The 16,462-nt window shown below is 36.5% G+C and overlaps 3 protein-coding genes across 3 annotated transcripts in view; 2 read left to right on the top strand and 1 right to left on the bottom strand.

Moving 5' to 3' along the window:
- Nucleotides 1–311: 311 nt before the first annotated feature.
- Nucleotides 312–3,446, bottom strand: LysRS (Lysyl-tRNA synthetase). Its single transcript, XM_077439395.1, has 8 exons — nucleotides 3,255–3,446; nucleotides 2,149–2,530; nucleotides 1,825–2,076; nucleotides 1,357–1,749; nucleotides 1,096–1,278; nucleotides 862–1,022; nucleotides 545–785; nucleotides 312–469 (listed from the first exon to the last, which is right to left on the bottom strand). Exons 1-8 carry the CDS (start codon nucleotides 3,395–3,397, stop codon nucleotides 380–382), a joined length of 1,845 nt encoding a protein of 614 aa, XP_077295521.1. The 5' UTR covers nucleotides 3,398–3,446; the 3' UTR covers nucleotides 312–379.
- Nucleotides 3,447–4,313: 867 nt separating this feature from the next.
- Nucleotides 4,314–5,671, top strand: sicily (NADH dehydrogenase (ubiquinone) complex I, assembly factor 6 homolog sicily). Its single transcript, XM_077439643.1, has 5 exons — nucleotides 4,314–4,472; nucleotides 4,549–4,783; nucleotides 4,852–5,084; nucleotides 5,166–5,328; nucleotides 5,433–5,671. The coding sequence occupies exons 1-5, from the start codon at nucleotides 4,378–4,380 to the stop codon at nucleotides 5,610–5,612; spliced, it is 906 nt and encodes a 301-aa protein (XP_077295769.1). The 5' UTR covers nucleotides 4,314–4,377; the 3' UTR covers nucleotides 5,613–5,671.
- A 1,891-nt stretch (nucleotides 5,672–7,562) lies between these two features.
- gpp (DOT1 like histone lysine methyltransferase grappa) overlaps nucleotides 7,563–16,462 on the top strand; it is a 34,761-nt gene continuing 25,861 nt past the window's right edge. The window contains exon 1 of the mRNA XM_077439917.1: nucleotides 7,563–8,200. Within this exon, the coding sequence (XP_077296043.1) occupies nucleotides 8,081–8,200 (120 nt within the window). The 5' untranslated portion in view covers nucleotides 7,563–8,080. The remainder of the gene's footprint in view (nucleotides 8,201–16,462) is intronic.

The following is a 16,462-nucleotide window of genomic DNA, read 5'->3' as shown; positions in this document are numbered from 1 at the left end:
TGCTAGCGTTCATTCTGGTCAGTGATTTTATTGTTTGAGTGACTGACAAGATACCTCAGAATGTATATACATAGTTGTATTGAGGGGTGCCACACTCGAGGCGACTACATAGTCAAAAAAATATGAATATGTGTGAGAGTATTGTCACATATTGAAAACTCTTAATAGGTATTAGCGGATTCTTGGTCGCTTCTGGTTGCCTGAGTTGGGTGACCCAGAATGACCATGAGCAACAGAGTTACTTGCAAGTCAATGGGTGTGGCCCAGCTCTGAATTTCATTAGACAGTAGCACGCAAAGAAATGAAACAAATTTTAAAATTAATATTATATTTCATATAATAAATAAATTATAAATTGCAGATACAAATGACGCAATTACTAATGATTTTCAGTCGTGGCTTCTTCTGCAACTTCTGTAAGTCCTTTAGTAGGATCATCTGGTTTCATAGCAGGGAACAAAAGCACCTCCTACAAAACAGGAAAAAAAGATATTTAATAAAGGAAATCTAAAAGAAAATAGCACAATCAATTTAATAACCATACTTTTATATTATTGGCATCAGTCAAAAACATGGTTAGACGATCGATACCCATTCCCCAACCACCAGTAGGTGGAAGTCCATATTCCAATGCAGTACAAAACGATTCATCAACACCTTGAGCTTCATCATCACCAGCTGCTTTATCGCTGGCTTGTTGTTCAAATCTCTCTCGCTGAACAGCTGGATCGTTAAGTTCAGTATACGCATTGCAGATCTCCTTTTTCATAACGAATAACTCAAATCTGTGAAATAAAACGTTCGTTTCTTTTGATACAATGAATATAAAAGGTAAATGATAGTGATGGAACTTTAGGATACCTTTCGGTTAGTCCAGGATCGTCTCTGTGGTATTTAGCGAGAGGACTCATAACCTGTGGATGATCGCAGATGAACGTTGGGTTGATGCAAGTTTCTTCAATGTAGTGTCCAACTAATTTATCCAACAACCTAGCAGATGTTCTAGGCGGTGTGCACTCAACCTACAAATTCCCTTAACATGATTATAATGCATCTATAAATCTCGAAATCTAGATGAGTCGTAAAAAATTAGACCTGATTTTTTTGACAAAGTTCATTGAGGAATTTGTTTGTTTCTGGTGTTCCAAACAATTCCGATTTTGGGAATTTAACATTTAACAACTTCTCAAGCGTCGGAATCATTGGCACTCTTCTGAATGGAGGTGTGAAGTCCATCTCAACTTCTTCACCTTCTGGCCCATCAGGATGATATTTTACCTGTCGAGTTATAAAGACAATAACATCATTAAAATCTGTTTTTCACCATAGAAACAATATAGTCAACACAAGTTATACCTTAAAGCTTCCGTGAATAGATTTCACCATGCCAGAAACCATAGCTTCAGTGATAGTTATCAGATCGTTATAGTCGGCATACGCCATATAAAACTCGCAAGTGGTGAATTCAGGATTGTGTGTTAGATCAATGCCTTCGTTGCGGAATTGACGGCCAATTTCATAAACTCTATCTAAACCACCCACAACTACTATTTTGTGGTACAATTCTGGAGCTATTCTCATGAATAGATCCATATTCAAATCATTATGATGGGTGACGAAAGGCTTTGCCGTCGCTCCTCCAGCAATCATATTCATCATAGGCGTTTCGATTTCTAAGAATCCCATGTCATCTAAAAACCGCCTGACATATGCGATAATTTTAGCACGTGTATAGAAAGTTTGCCGAACCTGGAAATGAAAAGTAATGATAAAACTGTCCGCAGAGTAAAACTAATAAGATAAAAAATTAAAATTTATACACACTCTATCATTCAAAATGAGATCTAAATACCGTTGCCTAAACCTCGTTTCTTTGTCTTTTAATCCAAAGTGTAAATGAGGCAACATATGTAGGCAAGGTGATAATAATTTAACTCTTTTAGGAATAATCGAAAGTTCTCCTTTTTTTGTTTTGCCTGGGTGCCCTTGAACGCCGATGATATCTCCTCTACGTAACTTATCAGTGTCGTGTTCGAATTCAGCTTCTGATGCATACAATTTGGCATTTGCCATCACCTGAAATCGTCACTTCATTGAATAAAACTCAATTATAATTGCATTAAAATGGGCAATGTTGATTTTAGATACCTGAAGTTTTACACCTTCGCCTCTAAGATCGTAAAATATTAATTTGGCTCCAGACTCTCGAATAGCGTGGACCCGGCCCGCTACAGATATCGTTACATCGTCCATGACAGTGCCCTCAGTTAGGTGGTTATAATCTTTGATAAATTGCGAAAGAGCTATATCGACATGGAATTTGTGAGGATATGGATGTTCTTCTTTAAGTCCAGTCGCTTTGAGAGCAGCAACCGCAGCCGATCGTAGTTTGAAAAACTCATTTGGACTTATCTCTTCTTCTTGTACAGATTTGACTTTTTCTGTCGGTTTCGGTGTTGCTGCCGCCTTAGCAGTTTTTTCAACTTTCTCTTTTGCTTTTTGCTCAGCTTTTAGTCGTCTCTTGAGCTCACTGAAAGTATGACGCAAAAAAATAAATAAACACAAATAAAGTTTACATCTTTGCTTTTCGTATTGGTAATGTTATTTCAAAATATTGACATATATATATATTTATATAAATATTGCACATCTGGATGTAATTTCGCAAAATTTAAATCATCGCTTTTTATTTACATTTCGAAAGTTTTTTTTATTTTACCTTAATGAAAATGTAATATAACATGTTTATGAAAGTTATTTCACGTAACAAATAAAAACAAAAACAAAATTTGTATACTAACTTTTTGGGAATATTTTTTGTGGATACATTTGTCGATAAAAAAAATTCTATTGAAAACAAATATTCTTAATTTAGTCAAGCTTCAAATAATAATAACATACGAATATTTTATTTTTGTTTACATAAAAAAGTTATTTTGATTCATCAAACCAATAAATTCTAAAGCATAAAATTTCAAAAGGGGAAATTTATTCAAGCGATAAGGATATATGACAATGCATTAATGTAATCTAATTGGCATATAGTGATGCAATTCAGCGGAATTTGTGCAAATTGCATTTCCTCGCAGTAAATACGTTAATCGTCAGGTAGTCACCAAGTGTAATGAGCGCAAATTTCTATAGAAATAGCACCAGGTATGGCCCAGGTGTGGGATACGGACCGGAAGTGCACGTATATAAGGTGAAATGAATCAACTCGACGACCCGAATAAAGGTTTTATGAATGAAATAACTTTTTGGACAGCGGTTCTTCGGCCATGGTGGCGTTGGAGAAGGCAGCTCGGGGGCTCAGGGCCGGGGGGCGGAGGCGCAGGGGGAGAGCGCGGAAAGTCGAAACCGCAAATCGCTGCACACGTGCCGCCAACACCGACACCATGCCGCACGGCAAACCTCACCCCCCACCCCCTTTGGCCACAGCGCCGCTCTACGTGTCTAATCTCTAACCATTTTCAAATATTTAACTCACCAGCTTCATCTCAATGTCTCAGAGGGCATTCTTTCACAATATAGTCTAATTAGGCCAGTAAAGTACTTGACACAATAATCATATTCTATTCAGAGAAGACCAAAATCCTAAGGAGTAATGATTATTTTTATAATTTAAAACCAGGGCATACAAAATAGCTCAGCCTTCGTGAATTATGGTCGCTGTGGTAATATATGAATTTAAAAATATTTTGAGGAGCGTGCTTATATTTGAAAATGAATACAGTGTGTACCTATATTGTGCAATTCTCTGAAATTACCGTCAGAAATACTCCAAACACATTGGTGGAGGTCCGAAATTAATTTCTAAAACAAATTATTGCAAGTACGTTGTAAATAATCCGCTATTTGTGCCGAATTGACGTTTCAACTTTCGTTTCGCTCGTATCCACAATGGAATATATGTATGTACATTCGCTTGTGATTCACCAGGACAACTTTGTGGATCCAAGTGATAGTGAATTATATACTCAATGTTTTGTGTATGTAAATGCCAGGCGACACTATTCTTCGTGTTTACCGATTAATGTATTAGGTACGTATTAATTTTTAATTTTATAATCCTAAATTGTATTGATTACGTTTACCAACTGATCAGACTAATGTTTTTATAATTAGTACTGTTCTAGTAACACAAATACTAAAGCTATAACGTATGGTTAATTATTTACTAAAGATAATTTCTTAAACTATATGTCATACTTTATAAAAACATTAATTATTAAATGAACACTATTTTTTGTTCGAAAATTCTTTCCGTTTAGTTGGTGGTTATTTTTGGTTCTATTACGAAATATGATCGCTTTAGACCAAAACTGTCAAAACTGGTTTCTCTGGTAGAGTGGATGGGTGCTTTGTTTCGGTGTCGAGATGGGTATTTTCAGACCATGTTGTCAAAAGGTTTTCACCATTTCTAAAAGAAATATGTCTAAAGATACTCTACAATACTGTTTGGATTCAGTCAGGTAATATATGCGATTATATTTTTAAGAGGTAACCTTAAAAGTTGCGGTTTAATTTTACCGGTATATTTTTAGGTAGACGGTATGATTATGAAAACTTTGTTTCGACTCTTTTATTGGACAAAAGCGTACTCACACATGCTATAGTGATCAGGGCGTTCAATGTGGAAATTGCACGTGTGCAAGACCAAGTGTCCGATAAAAATATTGGATTGATGCGTTTTCAATTTTGGATTGAAGCATTAGATAAAATAGCTTCATCGAACGCTAAAGAAGCCATTCCTGCACATCCGGTGGCTCAAGAATTATATAAAGTAAAATTTTGATAAATCACTATTTTTAATCAGTATACCATGAATTATAAAAATACTTTGTTTTTTAGATGCATTTACAGAAAAAAATGTCGAAACGAAATTTAACGAGGTTAATTGTTTCTAGAAAAAGTTATCTGGATAAGAAATATTTTTTGTCATTGGAGGACATGGAAAAATATGCCGAAGAGTCTGTATCACCAGTTTATTACTCTATATTAGAAAGTGCTGGAATTAAAAATGTTTCTGCCGATCATGTTGCATCTCATTTAGGAAAAGCTCAAGGAATTGTAAATATGTTAAGGTTGAAGATTTAGTATTCGCGCAATCGAATACTAAAACAATGATTTTAAATATGTAATGTGCATGTTTTTTGGTGATGTAGATCTGTGGAATATTCTGCGAAAAATAAAATCGTCAGTCTACCACAAGATATTCTCATGAAGTATAAAATAAGTCAAGAAGCGATATTACGTTCTTCCAATGAGCAAAATTTGAAGGATGTGATTTTTGAAGTAGCAACTAGAGCCAATCAACATTTATCAAAGGTCGAGCTTTTTAAAAATATCTCTAATCATAAAACGAAATAATTTACCCGATTAATATTGCGAAGTGGTGTTTTTTATACGTATTTTGTTGACTTTTCTTTCAGGCACGCAGTATCAATGTTCCATCAGAGGCAAAAAGGATATTTTTGCCAGCAGTAGGCGTAGATACATATTTGAAGAAGCTTCAGAAAAAAGATTTTTTTTTGTTTGACAAAAGTTTGAATTTAGGAAATTCCTTTATATCTCTCAAACTATATTGGTATAAATTATTATCAAAATATTAGAAAATGTTATTATGAATTTATAAAATGCTAATATTGAAAATATATTTATTTCTTAGAGAAATTTACTTTTTTATTATTGATGAATGAGTGTTAATAAAGAACCTTTAAAAGTCTTATATACATATAGGTAATAGGTAAGTGATTTGTCAGTAAAATATTATTTGGTACTTGTTTACTACTGCGGCCATATTTTTCAAGCTCAAAAAACGAATTATTACGTTTCGCTGCGATATCTCTATTGAAAATTACTAATATATACCAGTAGCAGATTTGCTTGCAGCTTAGTGAGTAATAATCGTAAGGCGAAGTAAGATGAGGTATGTAAAAAAATGTCGGAGTAGATAAGATAAGATTTAACTACAAAAAAAATCAGCATCATCGTGGCGCTCCCAGATAAATATAGTAGCGAATCCATATTTTTGGTTTTGTCACATGTGTAATGCGAAGTTATTAATCATTTTAAAAATCATTAATTAATTTAATATGGCAATTTTAATGAGACGGGCATTAAAGTTATATTGGCATTTTTCTCACTTTTATAAGTTGCCACAATTTTCTAAAACAATAATGAATGAATTTGATAATAGGTTATAATCTGTTCAGAGAAAATACAAGATATGAAAGAAATGTTTTATGAAATGATAAATTTTTTAATAATAACCAGGGCTGTGGAGTCGGTCAAAAAACGCTTCTGAATTTTCGCTAAATGCTCAATGTGAGTTTGGTAATAAGGAGACCATATGATTTAGGCATACTCTATATTACTACGAACCAAACTGTAATAGAGCAGAATCAGAGTATGGGGATTCTTAAGGCTTCATTCGCACGAGACTTTAAAAAACGTTGCGTTAAAACTCGGCGTTGGCGCTTTTATAACGTTCTCGATATGATTGTTCATACGAACGCTTTAAAATCACTCTTGTTTCGTTTCTCGCTTCAGTAAGACGTGGAAATGGTTTCTGCTAAATTAATAGCAATAGCGATTTGTGTTGCTAGAAGACGAAAAAGAAAACAAAAGGCATTCTGGGTCCATCCTCTGAATGAACTGAGATACTTAAAAGGGCAGTTTGTGACACTGTATGAAGAATTGAGGCAATACCCCGATAAATTTTGTAGTTATTTTCGAATGTCAAAACAAACACGTCCAGCTGCCGAGCGAGTGCGTGGCGTAATGAGTGAAGCGCCGGCGCTTTTTTACCGCTCGTGTGAATAATAATACGAAGTTTCATATGATCTATTCCCTTTAACGCCCAACGCCCAGCGCTCAAAATGCAACACTACTCGATAAAAAAGCGTCGCGTTTTAAAAGCGCTGACGTATGAACATATACATGGAAATGCATTTGTTCTATTTGAACGTTTTTTTAACGAACGTTAAAAAAGCTCCCGTGAGAATGAAGCCTAAAGTTCTGTATTATGTATATTATATCTTCTATATTATGTATGTATAATTTGTAAAAATGAATGTACAAGTCTAAAATCCCTAGATGTGTCAATGGATTCATTCTTTAATTAATTAATTAATTGTTAATTTCGTGTTCTTCAGCTTTTCGAAGTACAGTGATTTATGTAACAAAAATGCTGTATTGTTTGTAATTAATTATCGAGGAAGGCGCATTGGGGTCTTCCTGTTATATGGTTCAGTGATTATTGTCCACAAAGCGTTCCACCCAAAAGTCACTTAAATCTCTATAACAGAACATCTGGCAGCTGAAAAGTTCATCATACACTCGAAAACTATCATATTAACAAGAACTCGAGTGTTAAATATTCCGTATTTGCGATTTTCATGGCGAAAATTGTCGTTTGGGCGTTCACAATGTGCGTAATAATCTAGTTACCCTGTTATATATCTAAGTAAAATAAAATAATGTAGAGTGGACATGGTCGCAGTGTCGAGCGACAAGAGTAACGACGACGGTTAACGGCCACTGGCTGTGCAGGCTTCGGCACGTGTGTCTGTGGGTGAATTAGGCGGCAGCGGGGTTGCGGGGTAGCGGCAGAGGGAGCGGGAGGCGCGAGTGGCGTGCGTGCGGCCGCGGGTGCGGGTGGTGCGGTGCGGTTCGGAGCGGAGTGTGTTGGACGCGTGTTTCGCGCTTTGATTGCGAGTGCGAGTGCGAGTTCGAGCTCGAGTTCGAGTTCGAGTTCGAGTGGAAGTGCCTCGAGTGGAGTGACGTGCGAGTGAGGAGTGAGGTGTGAGGAGTGACGAGTGACGAGTGACGAGTGTCGAGTGTGGTTTCGAGCGTTGGCGTTGGCGCGGTGCGATCGGCTCGGGCCGCTCGGGCTGCGCCCCCTCACCCCGACATGCGGTGGCGCCGAGCGGCAGAACGTTTGCGTGCGCGTCTTCGCCCTCGCCCCCGCCCTCACCCCTCCCCGCGAGTGCCGCTCTAGGAACGGCTACGGCGACGGCAACGGCAACGGCAACGGAAACGGAAACGGCAACATCTCCAGGAAAGAGAACCGGACGACATGGCTTCCTCCGCCCCCGCCCCCGCCCCCGCCCCCGCCGCATCCGACCTGCGGCTTCACTCGCCCGCCGGCTCGGATCCCATCGTCTATCGATGGCCGCTCGCCACCGGACGCGGAGAGGTACATCATCAACTCCATCTCCATTTCCATCATCATCATCATCATCGTCGTCACCTTCGCGATAACCACAATGTTGTTGACCCCTCGGGCGGCGGCCGCCATCGCCATCGCCATCGCCATCGATCGGAGGGGGGCGGACGGGTGCGCCCCCCCCCGCACCCTCCCCCCGCCTCCCCCTCTCGGCAGAGCCCCCTCACCCCCGCACACCTCAACCCCTCTGCGGCGACTCCGCCGCTTTCTCACTTTCCGTACGCAGAAGGGTGTCATTGACCCGAGCGGAGCGCGTTCTTTATGTGCCGCTCTACGTATACGTATTCGTGTTCGTATACGTTAACGTGCAAGCGTGTACGTTGGCTTCTCTCTCTCGAGTGGTGTGGCTCGTCAGTCGTTACGCAAACCTCGTTGTGTTTTCGTTCGGGAACTAGTAAAAAACGCACGCGCGTGAGCAGGTGTCATCGACGAGTTTCGTAATCACAACAAAAGAAATGGCCGCTCGTCCGGTGTGCGCGTGCGATCGATCCCACTTTGCTTCCGTGAACTTTCCAATCACTGCTCGCCGATTTTGTAAACAAAGCGACTTTGCTAGTGCCACGTGACGTCACCCCCCTTCCGAAATGCGTGTGTGTATGTGTCGATATCGTGCTATCAAAGTTAAATCTTATAATAATAAATAGTATCTGATCAAGTAGAATCTTAAGTTTATGTATGAAAAAATCGACGTACGAATGATAAACTTTCAAATTTGGCCATAACGCATGTGACTGACGGTTTAAAAATAATAAACAAAATTCCGTCCTGTCGAAGTATATCTTCAAACATCTTCTTCTTCTAATATATAATTTCGAAAGAGACTATGTATATTTGTTTATTTTGTTTGGTCGTAGATTCTGTGAAATTAAATTTAATAAAAAAACAAATGAGTATTCAAATAAATTTAAATAATATAAAACCATTCAAATACATTGAATAAGATGTTTACTATTATATTAGCCATGTTTAAGCTGTTTATATTACAAATACCGAGCGAAGCCGGGTAAAAACACCAGTAACCTATAAGTATGAACTTGTTTCGAAATAGTGCATTCAAATTTGACCATAACTTGTGTAGCGAACGATAAAAAAAAATAAACAAATGAGTTTGTTTTGAAATTTCAATATCACTCAGTGTTTACAAAATGGCGACGTTTTCAAACCAATGTTTTCAATACACGTGTGTAATGGTGCGTACGGACCAAGCCAACGAACGGCCCACAGGCCAACTTTAACCCTTTGACTGCTACAACAACGATAAATCGTTGTTTTGAAATCGGCGAAGATTGCTACGACGATCGTTGTTGACGTCATTAATTGTCGTATTTCAATACTTTCTTTGAGCCACCAGCGCATCAGTGGCACGAAACATTTTTTTTATATACGTATTTATATTTATTTTTCAACCAAGCTTTATAAATATTTATCAATTTTTTAAATAAAAGCTCTTCAATTTCGGGTTCATCATCAAAGTAAATTTCGGGTTCGTTGTCAATGTCATATAAGGAGTTATTACTTGGGAATTGATTATTGTCGATAAATTCATTTTCAGAATCAGTAGAGCTGCTGATTTGTCGAGTTCCTCGGCGAGGAGCTATTATTTCGCTTTCATCACTTTCACTGTCCGATATCATTTTGCAGAGTTAAAATAAATGGCAAAAAACAATAGAAATCCGCTTTCAATTATATAGGTCACGAGACGTCACGAATTCATGCAATCAATCAAATGCAACTGAAATGCATACAAAATGTTTATGATACATGTTGAAAAATTATTTGATTATTAGAAACTTCGCATCCTTGTGTGTCTCGCTCACACGTACACAATTAAAACCAAGAAAGAAAGAGAGAAAGACCGCTACCTGTTTCGAATATATCGCATGTTGTAAGGATACATCGATATCTAAAAATAGATTATTGAAAAGAATAAAGCGTCGGAAAAAAATCGTCAAAACTTATTTAGTGTATATATGTAGGTATCTCTTTCGCACGCACGCATGTAAAAGCAAGACAGAAAGAGAGAGCACGAGTCCACGACTGCTTCTTAAAAACGTATATAAAGTATTATAAAAATTACGAGTGTTCGGCGAAGTAAGTATGTAAAAAAAAATATTATATTTATTTTTTTTCAAAATAATTACCAATGTTAGCATTTTTCGCTTGGACATTGAAAAACCTCGTAGCAGCCAAAGGGTTAAAAACCAGTAGCGTACAAAATATCGAAATAAAAATTAAATTTAAAAATTGAAATTAAATATCAAAATTAAAACTATTATTATTATATTAAAATTAAAATTAAATATTGAAAGTTAAAACAGAACATGCACAATTTAAATAAATTTTCGAGATTGACCTAAAATTAGATCATCAACAATCACATACAGGTAATCCTCGACTTTTGTTTGTCGAAGATGTTTTGACTTACGAAGATACGCACTAAGATCGAAAAAAAAATCAAAGAATTATTATTTTTACTTCCCCGTAATACGCAGTTACTGAGAATATATCATGTATTAGTATGGGTGATCCAACGATTTTTGCTAACCCGGGGTGTTGTCGGTCACATCAAACGGATTTTTTAGTCTTCAATTGTTTCTCGTCGAAATAAATCAAGTAATTAAATCATTTCAGAGGTAAAATTTATCGGATAATGTGTGATTATTAATTTTATTTCGACGAAAGAAAAAAACCCTTTGACAAATCACCGACATCCGACACCGCGTTTTTTTATGAATTGTTTTTTTTTATCGATCATCCAAGTGGAAATACAGTAACATCTCGTGACGACTTTAACAATATTTTTTTCGCTCGTACGCAGAGAAATTATAATATTTCTCTGGTTTTAAATGCGCTATCGTCGTAATTCAAAACATTGTTGTAATTCAAAACATCAACGATGATCTAATTTTATGATCATTTTTATTTCGATATTTTGTACGCTACTGGTTTTAAAAGTTGGCCCAAAATCTTCGTTGGTTAAATATTTCCGAAGGGGGAAACACAGTAGTGTATCGTGACGACTTATAAGAAACAATAACAAGGTTTTTTTCGCTCGTAATTATAATATTTCTCTGGTTGTAATGCGTTTTGTCGTAATTCAAAACATTGTTGTAATTCAAAACATCAACGATGATCTAATTTTAGCTCAATCTCGCTCGTTAGCTTAATTTTGATATTTAATTTCAATTTTTTTATTTAATTTTTATTTCGATATTTTGTACGCTACTGGTTTTAAAAGTTGGCCCAAAATCGTCGTTGGTTTGGTGCGTACGGACCATAATGAAATTGGCGCTTCCGGGTTTTGCGACGAAAACATACTGTGTGGTATGGGACGTCACGTCCCTGGCTTGTTAACAGTGGGTGTTCCCTAAACCGAATTCGAGTGTAGTTGCACGTGCAGAATGCATATGTTTGGAATGTCGCACGTGTATGCATATCCACATGCAACCAGCCAGTTTCTCCCACATTTATTCAAATATGGGATTTACCGTTGTCGATCACTGGTCAAGCAAGGATAAAATATAACCGCAAACACTCCAGGGGCTGATTTTTGGACTGTGTGTGTACCTTGTATATGGGCGAGATTTTTCGTTAAAAGTATCTAAAAAAAACCAACACATACCACTCGGTGTTTTCGCCCTCAATCTCAAGTGATTATTTTAAATGTTCAAAAATAAAATCCAAATTCTGTTCATAATAATAAACAGCTCTTGAATAACTTCCATCGTGAATGTTAATAAAAACTAGTTTTTGAGGGGAGTAAATAAATCTGCTTCCTCAATGGTGCGACACTATTGTTTTTGTTTTAGTATTTTAATATTTTTTAATCAATTCAAATTTTAGGTACTTATTGGTTATATGGGCCCAACCGAACATCGAATATACACACACTAACACAATCAAATACATAGCAGTTAAGTGAATGGCCTCCAGGTAACTGTTTAAAATGTAAAAGTAAAATGACACTACGCAACCAGTGATTGGGGCATATTACACTATCAATATTATCACACAATCCGTATTGATAGTCTCATGATAATTAATAGTGTGTTCGGGCTATTTTGAAATCTTATTGTATTATTGTATGAAAAAGTATTGAAATTTACTGTGAAATTTCATAAACCAGTAAACGGTTAATAAAAGGGTGGGTCGTAAAAATTAAACACCGACCTAGTTCTTTTTTATTTAGCACTACACCACTGTTTATAAGATATATATTTATATACTTAGGAACCCGCGCGAATACTAATTTTTTACACTTGAGACAACTGTTGAAGCGTGAGCCTAACTAGTGAACAAGTACCTAGAAAATAAAGCAATGTCACATATTACAATTATTTACTCCGATTCTTGGCGAGCCTACCAAATTCATATAACTGCTCTGTATTTGTTTGTGTATAGTAAACACCCACATAACCAATAAGTACCAAATTTTCAAGTGCTGTGATTTTGTTCAATTTTTAAATGGTGATTTTTTTTCGTAAAATTGTGCATAAACTTATAGCGCGGTATAATCTTTCCATTTATAATAAAAATATGATATTTATACTATGAAGTGATGATTTGAAACTTGTGTGTTTGTGATATGCATTTGAATGGATGGATCTGTAGTTGTGTAGCCATTTTGGCGTGCGTATGGTGCACGTAGCATTTTGTGGAAGGCCTGCGTGTATGTGACACTTTCTAGTCATGTGACGTTTCGCAACTAGGAATCGCAATATTGTTAGTTGGGTTTATCGGTAAACGGTAAAAGGACATGAAAAATTATCAATGGTTCGAAGTTTCATGAATCGCTTATGCTGTTTATGTACATGATAACTGCAAAATGAGACAAATGTTTATATACAAAAATGTTTTCCATAGTGAAATACTTATTTTACGATGTAAATATAAATTATTATAAAAATATAGTAAGAATTGATTTTTAATCTTTATTTTTAACATTTTAAAAGTGTGTTAATAGCTTACAAGCCTATGAATATGTCTCTTATATTAAATAGTATACACAAACTCCTGTTCAAGCACACGAAAAATCGAAAAAATGATTTTCTAGGAATTTCAAGTCGGTGGAACAAATTAACCGCATAATTATATATCTCACTAAATTCTAAAAATATTAGAATGCCATAAGCATAGATCGGCGTTAGACGGTTGCTTTTCAAATAACAATAGACCGGTCCGTTAGTGTTCAAAGCAAGAGACAAAAAAAAGCATGGTTTTTCTAAGAAATTTACCATAGTGATACATTTTTTGTGACATCAAGACAGCCTCCCTGTCTCGTAAGTTGATTCATCCATCTGTATTGAGCATTTTCCCGTTCTCAACTTTTCAATAAGTTGTATAAACATCTTATCTATTATATTACTAACAGTATCAGTGGCATTTTTTTGACATCTTTGTCATTTAATTCCAGAACTTTTTTGAGAAAAATTGAATTAACTGGTTTGAGTAAATGCTCCCCTATAGTATGATTTTTTGACTTTTGCTTTTTTCAGATCGTTTTTAAAATTTCTCTCAATTTTTCTCTTTCGAAAAAATATGTATCAAACATTAATGATTTGCTCATCGCTCTACCAAAACATTCAAATTGCCCCCGTTGAGAAACACTGATTTAAGCTTCAATTAACAGATTTGTGTAATGTTAATTTGCCTTACTTTTAAATTTTTTTTTATATGAATTTATTAGTGACATTTTGGCATGAAGTTCGTTATTTTATCACACTATTTTAGTATTGAAATTTTAAGATGTCTTGGAGGCCTCTCATCCTTTGGATAACCTTAAAAAAAACAACTTCGTTTTCGCAGGTATAATCCGAGCGCTGTTTTGCATTCTTTCAGTCGTCAAAATGAAATAAAAAAATAAAAAATAAAGCTAAGCGAATGTTAGTCGACGGTACCGTCCTTATCTCGCTCGAAGGACCATTTTACGATATGAATACGGCACTAAAATCGACCGTATCGATAGTGCACCGTAATAACAAATTCGTAAATAAATCCAAATATGTTGTGCAGTGCCGTAATGATAACAAATACAATAGTTTTTTAGTCGCTTTATCATTGTCGGTCATTCGGTATAAGTTCCTTGCACTCGCTCCTACCACAGATGAACACGTGACCGTCGAATGCTCTGTCGAAGCAAAAACAAACACTAATTACCAGGAAATCCTTCGTCGCCCGTGTAATACGAATCGGAGAAAGTTCAAGTTCAAATCCGACGACGGCTTATGAAAGTTGCGGATGTATGGCAACGGTGGATGCGACGTGTTTACCCCCCAGGGAGGGGGTAGGTATTATCATCGGCTCGTTAATTTGGGGTGCATTGTGCAGGTGCACTCGTGTGATGTGCAGGTCGGTCGAGTTGCACGCTGACCTTGACCCAGTCGCGGCAACGGTACGTTACTAGTATAATATGCACTTGAATTTGGTTCTTTGCAAATTTGGTCTTTCGGTGTTGAACATGAGTGCATTTTTTCATCGGCCGGTGTAATTGAATGATCATGATGATGTGCTTGTAGTGGAACTAGTTTCGCTTGGCAGGTGCCTGTATTGAAGTGTATCTACCATTTTCTTCACCTGTTACGTCTGCAGCTGTCATGTGTGTGCGGCTTATTCGTTTTTTTTTGTGTTTGGATGATTGGGTAATTTTTTTTTTATTGAAAAACGGTTGGTGCAATTTGCGGTGGAGTTCGTCGTAATTGGACAATGACTGTGCTGGTGTACGTGCATGAGGTTGATGATTTCCGTCAACGGCATATTGTCAATAGTTCAAAATACAATTAATAATCAGTTTTCTTCTTTTCACGGTGACGGCAAATAATGTGTAATCTAGTTTTTCTAAAAAAAAATGAGTAGACGTTTTCACATGCATACTAACTCTTGGCGAGGTTTTTAAATTCATGCCGATAATTTTTTTTTATTTGAAATAGTATCGCCCACGTACACAGAGAAACTTTCAAGTCACCCGACGTATTACAATCGCGAGTCAGTTTTAAAACTATTAAATAATTTATTTTTGGTAACCGGACCGTTTCGCGTTTACTAAAATCATTACGGTTACGATTACAACAACAACAACAACAACATAACACAGCTAGATGGTTGCGCTAACGCTAACCACCGAGGGGTTACCGAGTTCAAGCCCTGGGTTGACCTCGATTTAAAAACGATATTTCTGTAGTACTGTGAGACAAGTTGGGATATTTGTGACTCCGGATCGGGCGTTTCCTATCAAAGTTTGCCAATTTATCTGATTTCATTGTCGAATCGAATTGGCGAAAAAACCTTCCTACCACAACTCTGTCACCACTATAAGAATACGATTTCTTAAACTTATAATTTGTCAATTTATTTATGTACTAGTTTAATACTACATATAAGCGCCGCTCAGGGGCAACCCGTAACAATCCGTAATGTCAACACTGAGAGAAATATTTAAAATAAATAATAACCTATATGTGATTCGGGTTTGATGATGTTTGTCTTTAAGATACTTGTAGCTTTTGCATCGTCGAGCGTCTAACGTCCGAGTGCGTTTAATGCAAGCGCTCAAAGATCATGGAACCATTATTTTTTTATCAGAAATAATACATTTAAGGCGCAAATATACTGAATACGTACGGCACGGACATGTTTTTGGCCTCCTGTGGTGAATAAGCATGTCTCACATCGCAGTTTCTCTCACATTTCTTCAAATATTGGAATCATTCTCAAACCTATTTCAATACAAACATTTTAGGCCTGGGTGCCATAGCATAGATCAGGCGTGCTAGCGTTTTTATTTTTATGTGTATTTTATAACTATCTAAATAAAACTGTGCGTCATCAATGTTAACTTTTGATATCAAATTCCTAGGTTAAATCTGAATCTGTATTTTATAAGTAGTGGATTTGAAATACAAAATTATGGGTTCAGGGGGTTATAATTTTTCAAGGTCAAATTAATCGAATAAATTCACGGTCAAAGCATTTCGACTATATGTACACTACTATCTACTATGGAAACTAGCGTTATCGTTATTCCAACGCCATTTATTTGGTTATCCAGCTACTTTTATCTCTGTTGGCGCACAATAGAATCGTTGTAAAGCATTATTGCATATTCCATTTTGAGATTTATCTCTCTTCTCTCGGTCAGTTTCGCGGTGAGCGTGGTGTAGTGGCTAACGACGAGTCATTTGCTCGTCGTTGTTTTGCAATCGCCGTAATATTGCAACGCTAAATATGCACGTACCT

The sequence above is a fragment of the Arctopsyche grandis genome, chromosome 10 (assembly GCF_051622035.1).
Source record: "Arctopsyche grandis isolate Sample6627 chromosome 10, ASM5162203v2, whole genome shotgun sequence".
Classification (NCBI taxonomy): Eukaryota; Metazoa; Arthropoda; class Insecta; order Trichoptera; family Hydropsychidae; genus Arctopsyche; species Arctopsyche grandis.
Note: the sequence above shows the minus strand (reverse complement) of the source record. Positions and strands in the feature narration are given on the sequence as shown.